The sequence below is a fragment of the Phoenix dactylifera genome, unplaced genomic scaffold (assembly GCF_009389715.1).
Source record: "Phoenix dactylifera cultivar Barhee BC4 unplaced genomic scaffold, palm_55x_up_171113_PBpolish2nd_filt_p 001632F, whole genome shotgun sequence".
Lineage (NCBI taxonomy): Eukaryota > Viridiplantae > Streptophyta > Magnoliopsida > Arecales > Arecaceae > Phoenix > Phoenix dactylifera.
Genome location: NW_024068936.1, coordinates 9,108 through 22,284, shown reverse-complemented (window position 1 = coordinate 22,284; position 13,177 = coordinate 9,108). Strand labels below are relative to the sequence as shown.

The 13,177-nt window shown below is 41.3% G+C and overlaps 1 protein-coding gene, 2 non-coding genes and 1 pseudogene across 3 annotated transcripts; 2 read left to right on the top strand and 2 right to left on the bottom strand.

The window, feature by feature from the left end:
* Positions 1-4,635: 4,635 nt before the first annotated feature.
* LOC120108907 lies at positions 4,636-7,266 on the top strand (annotated as a pseudogene).
* LOC120108909 lies at positions 4,683-4,790 on the bottom strand. Its single transcript, XR_005510036.1, has one exon. It is a non-coding gene; the product is annotated as a small nucleolar RNA R71 (small nucleolar RNA).
* A 13-nt stretch (positions 7,267-7,279) lies between the features above and the next one.
* On the bottom strand, positions 7,280-12,145 carry LOC120108906. The gene has a single exon (XM_039122621.1). It carries the CDS (start codon positions 11,999-12,001, stop codon positions 7,280-7,282), a length of 4,722 nt encoding a protein of 1,573 aa, XP_038978549.1. The 5' UTR covers positions 12,002-12,145.
* Positions 11,847-11,954, top strand: LOC120108908. The gene has a single exon (XR_005510035.1). It is a non-coding gene; the product is annotated as a small nucleolar RNA R71 (small nucleolar RNA).
* Positions 12,146-13,177: the final 1,032 nt, after the last annotated feature.

Below are 13,177 nucleotides of genomic sequence, written 5' to 3'. Positions count from 1 at the left end.
TATTACAATATCAATCCCTAATACTAGCCTTGTGGGAATCACAACAAGCTAGCGTAGATATTGACATAATAATATCTAAGCATGAAGGAAGGACCTTTATAGTGTTATATCAGCAATTAGCTTTCCATGGAGGTCAATCAAATAGTTGGCCAGGTAAGCAGATGGGAGGCTCTCCTTACTTAGTAAGGTCCTAATTAAATAACCACCTGTAGCCTCTTTCCTAGACACCAACTTAGTCAATTGATTCAGAATGGCTCAGCTTAAAGCAATTAACACTACGACTTAATTATGAATTTAGTGAGGGCTTTCAAATAGTAGTATCTTACTAACATTAAGCTCAACCATAAAGGACAATCAAATAATTGGCCAGGAAAGCAGGTGGGAGGCACCCTTCACTCAGAGAGTGAGGTCCTAATTAAGTAACCACCTGTGGCTTCCTTTCTAGACACCAACTGAGTCGATTGTTCCAGAATGGGTCAGCCCAAAGTTTTCATACTACTATGTTGGTCTCATTGCACATTCTATAATTTAGTACTAGCAATTATACTGTGCTACAACATGAATATAACACTATCTCATAGCATAAACTAATCATGCATACAAACAACCTAGCTATCTCATAGCATCAAGATAATAGCATGTATTATCATTTGGTTAAACTGATTAAGGGTGGCTCTGATACCACTGTTGGGTTTTCCAGTGCCCTAGGGCGCAGCGGAAGATATGGGATTATAAAATTTTCTTATAAAACCCATTATATGAAATCCTAATAAGCCAAGATCGCCTTAATAGTATAACCAAATAATGTAGAAAATATAATCTTGGTATAGAAGAATACCTATCACGCTATATCCAATATGTCTGAAGATGTCCTAAGGTGCCCAAATGTTCACCCCCGATGTTGATCCACACAGGAATGGGTTCAAGACTCTAGCTCCACCAAAACTTGATTCTAATTGTTCAATCCTTCCAAAAGATTTAATTGGCTGATTTTCCTTCACTTCCTTCTTCCTTTCTACCTCTAAAACATTCACTAGCCTTTTTGTCCTAAAGAAGACCCTCTTGTCTTGGGTTAGGACAAAAGAGAGAGGCTTGTAAGAAAGAAGGGATAAGGGAGAGAGAAGGAGAGGCTTTTTCTTGGATGATCTTTAGAACCCCAAGGCATCTCCTTATTTATAAGAGATGGAGGGATGCATCATAAAGGGATGCATCCCATCCACACACCTCATCATGATGAGGCATGTGCCAAGAGATGCATCCCATCATGATGGGGTGCTAAGGAGAAGGGTGTATCAACTTCTTTCTCACATCTCCCTCTTAAATCCTGATGATCCAAGGGCCCAAATGCAGTGAACCAAAGCCAATGGTCCAGATCTAGGCGTCATCTAATGGTCCAGATCAGGGCATCATCATCCAGGGTGCCATCCAATGGTCCAGAAGCAAGATGCCATCACCGATGGTCCAGATTCAGGCGCTGAGCAACGGTCCAGATCTTTCATCCAGAGAGCCATCCAGTGGTCCAGATTCAGGCGCTGAGCAATGGTCCAGATCTTTCATCCAGAGAGCCATCCAGTGGTCCAGATTCAGGCGCTAACCAGTGGACCAGATCCTTCATCCAGGAAGCTATCCAATGGTCCAGATGAAGGCGCCAACCAGTGGACCAGATCCTTCATCCAGGAAGCGATCCAATGGTCCAGAAGTGAAGGCCCTATCAAACCCAATCCAATTGGGTTTAACCAACTTAAAGAAAACATTAAACCTAATCAAATCAGGTCTAATTAAAGCCAAATGGGTTTCAACTCTTGGCTAACCCATATTAGGTCATGATCTAATCATATTAGATCAACCTAATCTAAGAATTATATTCGAATTTAATTTGAATCAGGAGCTAGGATTTGCAACACGTGCTAGCATGTTCATCTTGCAAACATGATCTAATCCAATTAGACCCTTGATCAATTCCCTTATGTGTGACCCATTGGGTTCCTTATCTTAGCCAGCAGTAGGTGCAGGTGCAAGTTGACCTAACCTGATTAGAATCCTCTAATCCAATTTAGGTTCAATTTAGTGCTAAACCTGACTTAGCAATCAGAACCTTTCTGATGCTTTGATCTAATCAAACTCTTTGATCCGATCAACCCACAAGACATGATTGACGTCTAGCAACGTATCATGTCTACCCGGAAGATGAGGAATGTATTGGACAAATCCAAACATACCCTTGAGTGGAAAGTTACTGTGCAATTCAATCCCTCAGTCATACTACATCCTGAATAAGTGCATGAGTATGGATCAATATCAAACTCAATCACTTATTCATGTCTCTCTCAATCTTTTATATGATAATTCAAATAATGAAACATTAGAAACTCTTTCTAATATTTATTTTGCTTTGATCAAAGGCTTCTTGAATCATCATAAGATTAGAGTAAGTAGGATGTTACCTTCTCTTACTAGAAGTGACTGATTCCTTGTTGACCTACTCACAACCTTCGTACAAAATCCACCATATCCAGAATACCCCGTACACAACGCAATGTCGTGAATGAGGGTAAACCAAAACATAGCTTCAAGTGCACAAGGTACCATAGTGATCTCAGGTCTAAGGATCACTTGCACAACTCCCACTATGAGAATCATCTTTTGATAATTAAGTAAGAATCCATAAGATATTCTCATGGCTGGTCATTTCAGTGAACTCATTCCTCTAATGAGCACCCACATCTTTGTATTAGTGTCTCACACAAGTGATTGTGAGATCAATCACCCTCTATATTGAGCATACATAAGATGTGCCAGTCTTTCCGGTAATATTGATCCCCGACTCAATATACCAATTTGACTGGGAATATTCTAAATTAGGATTTTAGGATTTTAGGTCTCACTGGTATGATCTCATCATAACCCTAAAACCAATGTCCTAATTTATGGGGTTCATCATCCAATAATAAAATAGATTAATCAGCAAATGATGAAACACAATGCCTTTATTGATATATATCGAGTGTCAAAGTACATGATTTGGAGGATTACAAAGAGAAACCCATCAAATGATTGGCTTATAGGGCATCTACTCTTTCACCATGCTCTTGGGTATTCCACCTACATCTTGCACACGTTTTCCTAGGTGATCCTAGGGCCCAGATTTGGTCTCCAAGTTGCCCAAATCCTTAGAGAGCACCGTCAGACCTCGAACCCGTCCAGCGACCTGATCTGGTTTATACCTTGATCTGCGTCCGGTCCAGCCCCGATTCGAGGAGCCGTGACACCCTCCCCCACCTAAGCCGAGTCGCCCCTGACGAGGCTAGGCGGTACTCGTTGATGATGTCTTCGAACTGCCATAGTTCGTCACCATATTCCCAGCTTGCTTCTGAATCTGATAATCCTTTCCATCGGACTAAGTATTGCACACCGGTTACCCTTTTTCCTGTCCGCCTTGATTTCAGAAACCTTCTTGGTGTAATAAACTCGTACGGCTACTGGAGCTTGCCCGCTTCGAGCCCGGGAAGGGTCAGTTGTGTCCTCTTTTGAATGGTTTCAACAAGGACACGTGGAACACCGGGTGCACTTTCAGCTTGGAAGGCAGCGACAATCGGTATGCTGTCTCTCCAATTCGATGTGTGATGATGAAGGGACCTTCATACCTCCTCACAAGTGCTTTGTGGTAGCCCGACTTCAATTTCATGTGATGGTAAAGCTTCACCAATACCCGATCATCAACCTGAAATTCAGCTGCCCGCCGCTTTATGTCAGCCCACTTCTTCATCCGTTTGGTTGCCTTCCACAAGGAGACATGAACTAAATCTGTATCCTCCTTCAGATCCCTCACGAACCTGTAGGCGGTCGGACTACGTCCCATATAGTCTGCTGCAATACTTTTCGGAGTGTCTGGTTGCAGCCCTGTAATCACCTCGAATGGTGATTTACCTGTCGACTCCGATCGCTGAATGGAATGGAATTACTTGATTCAAGTGAGAAATTCCCCGATGCTTTGCTGCCATTAATTCTGGTCACATCTTTTCACTACTACAATCTAATTGTCAATTTACTTTTAAACATTCACATCACATTTTACTGCTTTGATATTTCTTTTTAGTTTTGTAGTTCCTTTTAGTGTTCCTACCTTCTCCCTGTGGAATCGACACCCAAAAAAAAAAAATGAAAAAAAAAAAATAATATACATATATTTTGTGTTGCATGCGTAGGCATAGAGACGAGTTAGGTAGATTTGCAAGAAGACCGGAATTAGAACCTGACACTTTTCCTGTGAATTTGCCCGATACGCCATCTAATTCTAACACCATGAGCAATCACGAAGATCAGCCCATTAGGACTCTCCAGGACTATCTCCATCCTACACGCACAGCCACACCGTCATGCATTATGTTCCCACCCAATGTCCCACAACAGGATTTTAAACCAGGAATGATACAGTTACTTCCTACCTTTCATGGCTTAGAGAATGAAAATCCTTACGTGCACATTAGAGAGTTTGAGGAGGTAGTGGCGACTTTTCATAGTCAACCCGGTACAATAGATGCAGTTAGACTTAAGTTTTTTCCATTTTCTCTGAAAGATAGAGCGAAAAGTTGGTTGTATTCACTGAGACCGCGGTCAATAGGATCTTGGGATGAGATGACACAGGTTTTCTTTAACAAATACTTCCCCCACCATAAGACCAGTGGTTTGAAGAGACAGATTTCAACCTTTGCACAAAAGGATAGTGAGACTTTGTATCAGGTGTGGGAGAGGTTTAAAGATTTGTTGAACTTGTGTCCTCATCACGGCTATGAGAGTTGGCGTTTAGTTAGTTACTTTTATGAGGGACTTACACCTAGAGAGCGCCAATTTGTAGAGATGATGTGTAATGGTGAGTTCTTGCAGAAAGATCCGGATGAGGCCATAGAGTACCTGAATGATCTAGCTGAGAAAGCTCATACTTGGACAGGACCTAGTGCGACTGATAGTACTAGTAGGTCACGACCTACAGCTACTCCTTCTAGTGGAGGAATTTACCATCTTAGAGAGGAGGATAATCTCAAGGCCCGGATAGAAATTCTGACTAGGGAGTTAGAGGCCTTAAAAACAAAGGATACAAAGGTTACCCATACTGTTTCTCGTGTTGAGTCCCATGGACCCTGTTTTGTATGTGGTGGAGTGGATCACCTAGCTCAGGATTGTCCCACATTTGCTGAAATGAGGGGTGTGTATGAGGAACATTGTAATGCCCTAGGTATGTACAAGAAGCCTTTTACACCCTTTTCAGATACCTATAATCCTGGTTGGAGGAACCATCCTAACTTTAGTTGGAAATCTGACCCGCAACATCCTGCACAACCACAACTGCCTAGAGCTTATTCTACACCTCCATACCATGCCCCATCTTCTAGGAATCCTTTAGAGGACACACTACATGCTTCTATTGAGGCTCAGAATAAGACAAACCAGAAGTTTGAATCAATGATTACTCTGGTGGTTGAGGAAAATAAAGAGATTAGGAGTCAAGTGTCTAAGTTGATTAGTGCTTTAACCGTAAATGAGCGAGCAAAATTTCCATCGCAAGCTCAACCCAATCCCCAAGGTCAGCATATGGCACAAACTTCTAACCCTGATAGGCAAGATCTTAAGGAGGTTAATTCCATAACTACTCGAAGTGGTAAGGTTATAGAAAGGGTTCCCAAGCCTAAGGACACACAAGAGAAGTTGAGTAGTGATGTAGTTGATGTTCCAAGAGAGGAAGAGATAGTGAAGAGTCCAGTTAGAGTGCCCTTTCCTCAAGCTCTCAAGTCTACCTCAAGAGTTATGGACCATAGTAGCGAGATCCTAGAGAACCTAAGGCAAGTGAAAATTAATCTTCCTTTGTTACATGTGATAAAACAGGTTCCAACTTATGCAAAGGTCCTTAAAGATTTGTGCACTGTAAAAGAAAACACCATGTTAAGAAAACAGCTTTTCTAACGGAACAAGTAAGTGCTTTGATTGAACAGAGAATCTCACCAAAATATAAGGACCCAGGATGCCCCACAATTTCTTGTATTATTGGGAATCATGAGTTTGCACAGGCCTTACTTGATTTGGGAGCTAGTGTCAATCTCATGCCTTATTCTGTTTACTTGCAATTGGGATTAGGAGAGATCAAACCCACCTCTGTGGTCTTACAGTTAGCTGATCGGTCAGTAAAGATACCAAGGGGGATAGTTGAGGATGTGTTAATTCAAGTTGATAAATTTTACTATCCTGTTGATTTCTTGATTCTAGACACACACTCTGTTGTTATTTCTGAATCAAAAATCCCCATTATTTTAGGTAGACCTTTTCTTGCCACCGCTAATGCTCTTATTAATTGCAGGAATGGATTGATGAAGTTGTCCTTCGGGCATATGACCCTTGAGGTCAATATCTTCCACATAAGCAAACAGCCACAGGAGGACGATGAGTGTCACCAAACTTACCTGATAAACACACTTATGCAAGAGGAAGCCATCACAAAACATGACCCCGATCCTCTTGAATATTTTCTTATTAATTCTGGGTTTGATAGCACATTTGACTCTAATGATGTTACTAATATTTGTGCTGTTTTTGATTCATCTCAGGATTATGGGACGAGGACATGGCAACCAAGATTTGAGGAGCTGCCCTTGATGCGAGAACAACCGAAGCCATCTACCATTGAAGCCCCAAAAGTCGAGTTAAAGCCACTGCCTAAGGGTTTAAAACATGCATTTCTTGGTCCAGGTGATACCTTTCCTGTAATAATTTCTTCTGACTTAAGTGCATCACAAGGTAAAAAATTACTTACAACTTTGAATGAGCATAAATTTGCACTTGGTTGGACCATGGCCGACATTAAAGGCATCAGCCCTTTAATTTGTTCTCATAGGATTCACTTGGAGGAGGGAGCTAACCCTCGTAGAGACCCCCAACGCAGGCTAAACCCTACCATGAAAGAAGTTGTGAAAAATGAAGTCTTAAAACTGTTAGATGCGGGTATTATTTATCCGATTGCCGATAGCAAGTGGGTTAGTCCTACGCAGGTAGTTCCTAAAAAGTCAGGTGTCACAGTAGTGAAGAATGATGTAGGAGAATTAGTCCCTACCAAAGCAGCAACCGGGTGGCGCATGTGCATTGATTATAGGAAGTTAAATGCTGCCACTCGCAAAGATCATTTTCCCCTTCCATTCATCGACCAAATCTTAGAGCGTGTAGCTGGTCATCCCTTTTATTGTTTTTTAGATGGTTATTCTGGTTATTATCAAATTGTAGCTGGTCATCCCTTTTATTTAGGTGCAAATGTTTTTCTAAGAATATTTCTATCATGAAATGCCTTCATCTTAGCCTTGTATATTTTAGAATTTTCATAAGCTTCATTTCGCAACTCTTCTAACTCGGTCATCTGGAACTTTCTAAGCTCACCGGCTTCAGGTAAATCAAAGTTAAAGTTCTTAATAGCCCAATAGGCTCTATGTTCTAGCTCTACCGGTAGGTGGCAAGGTTTACCAAAAACAAGCCTATAAGGTGACATGCCTAGGGGGGTCTTGAAAGCTGTACGATATGCCCAAAGTGCATCAGTTAATCGCAATGACCAATCCTTCCGATCGGAGTTAACCGTTTTCTCTAAAATACGCTTAATCTCTCTATTAGCAAGCTCTACCTGCCCACTTGTTTGAGGATGGTAAGCTGTAGAAATCTTATGCACCACCCCATACTTCCTCATCAATGCTTCAAAGGAACGGTTACAAAAATGTGTACCCCTGTCACTAATGATAACACGTGGTGTACCAAAACGAGACAACACATTTTCCTTTAGAAATTTAATTACTGTCTTATTGTCATTGTTCCTACAAGTTGCAGCCTCTACCCATTTGGACACATAATCTACTGCAACAATAATATATAGACAACCAAAAGAAGGAGGAAACGGTCCCATAAAATCTATACCCCAGCAATCAAAAATTTCTATCACTAAAATTGGATTCAAAGGCATCATATTACGACGGGACAAAGCTCCTAATTTTTGACATTTCTCACAAGAACGACAATAAACATTTGTGTCTCGAAATAATGATGGCCAATAAAATCCACACTGCAAAATTTTTGCAGCGGTTTTCTTCATAGAGAAATGGCCTCCACAAGCTTGGGAATGATAGAATTCTAAGACACTTGCTATCTCATCATCTGGGACACATCTCCTCATAATTTGGTCAGCACAGTACTTAAAAAGATGTGGATCATCCCAATAAAAAGAACGTACCTCTGTTAAGAACTTCTGCTTATCCTGTGCATTCCAGTCTGATGGCATCTCACCTGTTACCAAATAATTGACAATATGTGCAAACCACGGCATGGAGGTGATAGAAAATAATTGTTCATCTGGAAAATCATCACGGATCGGTGGTGTATCTGTAGTATCCTCAAATATTAACCTTGAGAGGTGATCAGCCACCCCATTCTCTAAACCCTTCTTGTCCTTGATGGTTAGATTAAATTCCTGCAAAAGCAAGATCCACCTAATTAATCGCGCCTTAGCATCCTTCTTTGCGAGAAGGTACTTAAGGGCTGCATGATCTGTAAAAATTGTAATAGGCGAGCCAATCAAATAAGCACGAAATTTATCTAATGCAAATACTACAGCTAGTAGTTCTTTTTCAGTAGTAGAATAATTCATTTGAGCACTATTTAAAGTCCTACTAGCATAATAAATGACATAGGGTTTTCCCTCTCTCCGTTGACCTAAGACAGCCCCTACTGCGTAGTCACTTGCATCACACATAATTTCAAAAGGTAAACTCCAATCTGGTGGCTGCATAATGGGAGCTGAAGTGAGCTTCCCAATTAGCGTTTGGAATGCCACTTGGCACTCTTGTGTCCACTCAAATGGGGTATCCTTAACTAGAAGGTTACACAATGGTCTAGATATGGCAGAAAAATTCTGGATAAACCTCCTATAGAAACCAGCATGACCAAGGAATGATCTAACATCCTTCATAGTCTTAGGTGTGGGCAACTTAGAGATAAACTCAATTTTGGATTGATCAACCTCTATTCCCCTAGAGGAAACAATATGGCCCAAAACAATACCCGAAGGCACCATAAAATGGCATTTCTCCCAATTCAATACAAGGCCTTTTTCTTTGCAACGAGCTAGAACCCTTTTTAAATTAAACAAACATACATCAAAGGAGTCACCAAAAACAGTCAAGTCATCCATAAACACCTCCATGCAATTCTCAACCATATCACTAAAAATACTCATCATGCACCTTTGAAAGGTAGCTGGAGCATTACACAAACCAAATGGCATACGACGAAATGCATAAGTTCCAAAGGGACATGTAAAAGTGGTCTTATCTTGGTCCTCTAAAGCAATTTCAATTTGATAATAACCAGAATAACCATCTAAAAAACAATAAAAGGGATGACCAGCTACACGCTCTAAGATTTGGTCGATGAATGGAAGGGGAAAATGATCTTTGCGAGTGGCAGCATTTAACTTCCTATAATCAATGCACATGCGCCACCCGGTTGCTGCTTTGGTAGGGACTAATTCTCCTACATCATTCTTCACTACTGTGACACCTGACTTTTTAGGAACTACCTGCGTAGGAATAACCCACTTGCTATCGGCAATCGGATAAATAATACCCGCATCTAACAGTTTTAAGACTTCATTTTTCACAACTTCTTTCATGGTAGGGTTTAGCCTGCGTTGGGGGTCTCTACGAGGGTTAGCTCCCTCCTCCAAGTGAATCCTATGAGAACAAATTAAAGGGCTGATGCCTTTAATGTCGGCCATGGTCCAACCAAGTGCAGATTTATGCTCATTCAAAGTTGTAAGTAATTTTTTACCTTGTGATGCACTTAAGTCAGAAGAAATTATTACAGGAAAGGTATCACCTGGACCAAGAAATGCATGTTTTAAACCCTTAGGCAGTGGCTTTAACTCGACTTTTCGGGCTTCAATGGTAGATGGCTTCGGTTGTTCTCGCATCAAGGGCAGCTCCTCAAATCTTGGTTGCCATGTCCTCGTCCCATAATCCTGAGATGAATCAAAAACAGCACAAATATTAGTAACATCATTAGAGTCAAATGTGCTATCAAACCCAGAATTAATAAGAAAATATTCAAGAGGATCGGGGTCATGTTTTGTGATGGCTTCCTCTTGCATAAGTGTGTTTATCAGGTAAGTTTGGTGACACTCATCGTCCTCCTGTGGCTGTTTGCTTATGTGGAAGATATTGACCTCAAGGGTCATATGCCCGAAGGACAACTTCATCAATCCATTCCTGCAATTAATAAGAGCATTAGCGGTGGCAAGAAAAGGTCTACCTAAAATAATGGAGATTTTTGATTCAGAAATAACAACAGAGTGTGTGTCTAGAATCAAGAAATCAACAGGATAGTAAAATTTATCAACTTGAATTAACACATCCTCAACTATCCCCCTTGGTATCTTTACTGACCGATCAGCTAACTGTAAGACCACAGAGGTGGGTTTGATCTCTCCTAATCCCAATTGCAAGTAAACAGAATAAGGCATGAGATTGACACTAGCTCCCAAATCAAGTAAGGCCTGTGCAAACTCATGATTCCCAATAATACAAGAAATTGTGGGGCATCCTGGGTCCTTATATTTTGGTGGGATTCTCTGTTCAATCAAAGCACTTACTTGTTCCGTTAGAAAAGCTGTTTTCTTAACATGGTGTTTTCTTTTTACAGTGCACAAATCTTTAAGGACCTTTGCATAAGTTGGAACCTGTTTTATCACATGTAACAAAGGAAGATTAATTTTCACTTGCCTTAGGTTCTCTAGGATCTCGCTACTATGGTCCATAACTCTTGAGGTAGACTTGAGAGCTTGAGGAAAGGGCACTCTAACTGGACTCTTCACTATCTCTTCCTCTCTTGGAACATCAACTACATCACTACTCAACTTCTCTTGTGTGTCCTTAGGCTTGGGAACCCTTTCTATAACCTTACCACTTCGAGTAGTTATGGAATTAACCTCCTTAAGATCTTGCCTATCAGGGTTAGAAGTTTGTGCCATATGCTGACCTTGGGGATTGGGTTGAGCTTGCGATGGAAATTTTGCTCGCTCATTTACGGTTAAAGCACTAATCAACTTAGACACTTGACTCCTAATCTCTTTATTTTCCTCAACCACCTGAGTAATCATTGATTCAAACTTCTGGTTTGTCTTATTCTGAGCCTCAATAGAAGCATGTAGTGTGTCCTCTAAAGGATTCCTAGAAGATGGGGCATGGTATGGAGGTGTAGAATAAGCTCTAGGCAGTTGTGGTTGTGCAGGATGTTGCGGGTCAGATTTCCAACTAAAGTTAGGATGGTTCCTCCAACCAGGATTATAGGTATCTGAAAAGGGTGTAAAAGGCTTCTTGTACATACCTAGGGCATTACAATGTTCCTCATACACACCCCTCATTTCAGCAAATGTGGGACAATCCTGAGCTAGGTGATCCACTCCACCACATACAAAACAGGGTCCATGGGACTCAACACGAGAAACAGTATGGGTAACCTTTATATCCTTTGTTTTTAAGGCCTCTAACTCCCTAGTCAGAATTTCTATCCGGGCCTTGAGATTATCCTCCTCTCTAAGATGGTAAATTCCTCCACTAGAAGGAGTAGCTGTAGGTCGTGATCTACTAGTACTATCAGTCGCACTAGGTCCTGTCCAAGTATGAGCTTTCTCAGCTAGATCATTCAGGTACTCTATGGCCTCATCCGGATCTTTCTGCAAGAACTCACCATTACACATCATCTCTACAAATTGGCGCTCTCTAGGTGTAAGTCCCTCATAAAAGTAACTAACTAAACGCCAACTCTCATAGCCGTGATGAGGACACAAGTTCAACAAATCTTTAAACCTCTCCCACACCTGATACAAAGTCTCACTATCCTTTTGTGCAAAGGTTGAAATCTGTCTCTTCAAACCACTGGTCTTATGGTGGGGGAAGTATTTGTTAAAGAAAACCTGTGTCATCTCATCCCAAGATCCTATTGACCGCGGTCTCAGTGAATACAACCAACTTTTCGCTCTATCTTTCAGAGAAAATGGAAAAAACTTAAGTCTAACTGCATCTATTGTACCGGGTTGACTATGAAAAGTCGCCACTACCTCCTCAAACTCTCTAATGTGTACGTAAGGATTTTCATTCTCTAAGCCATGAAAGGTAGGAAGTAACTGTATCATTCCTGGTTTAAAATCCTGTTGTGGGACATTGGGTGGGAACATAATGCATGACGGTGTGGCTGTGCGTGTAGGATGGAGATAGTCCTGGAGAGTCCTAATGGGCTGATCTTCGTGATTGCTCATGGTGTTAGAATTAGATGGCGTATCGGGCAAATTCACAGGAAAAGTGTCAGGTTCTAATTCCGGTCTTCTTGCAAATCTACCTAACTCGTCTCTATGCCTACGCATGCAATACAAAATATATGTATATTATTTTTATTTTTTTTTTATTTTTTTTTTGGGGTGTCGATTCCACAGGGAGAAGGTAGGAACACTAAAAGGAACTACAAAACTAAAAAGAAATATCAAAGCAGTAAAATGTGATGTGAATGTTTAAAAGTAAATTGACAATTAGATTGTAGTAGTGAAAAGATGTGACCAGAATTAATGGCAGCAAAGCATCGGGAATTTCTCACTTGAATCAGGTAATTCCATTCCATTCAGCGATCGGAGTCGACAGGTAAATCACCATTCGAGGTGATTACAGGGCTACAACCAGACACTCCGGAAAGTATTGCAGCAGACTACATGGGACGTAGTCCGACCGCCTACAGGTTCGTGAGGGATCTGAAGGAGGATACAGATTTAGTTCAGGTCTCCTTGTGGAAGGCAACCAAACGGATGAAGAAGTGGGCTGACATAAAGCGGCGGGCAGCTGAATTTCAGGTTGGTGATCGGGTATTGCTGAAGCTTTACCATCACATGAAATTGAAGTCGGGCTACCACAAAGCACTTGTGAGGAGGTATGAAGGTCCCTTCATCATCACACATCGAATTGGAGAGACAGCATACCGATTGTCGCTGCCTTCCAAGCTGAAAGTGCACCCGGTGTTCCACGTGTCCTTGTTGAAACCATTCAAAGAGGACACAACTGACCCTTCCCGGGCTCGAAGCGGGCAAGCTCCAGTAGCCGTACGAGTTCATTAC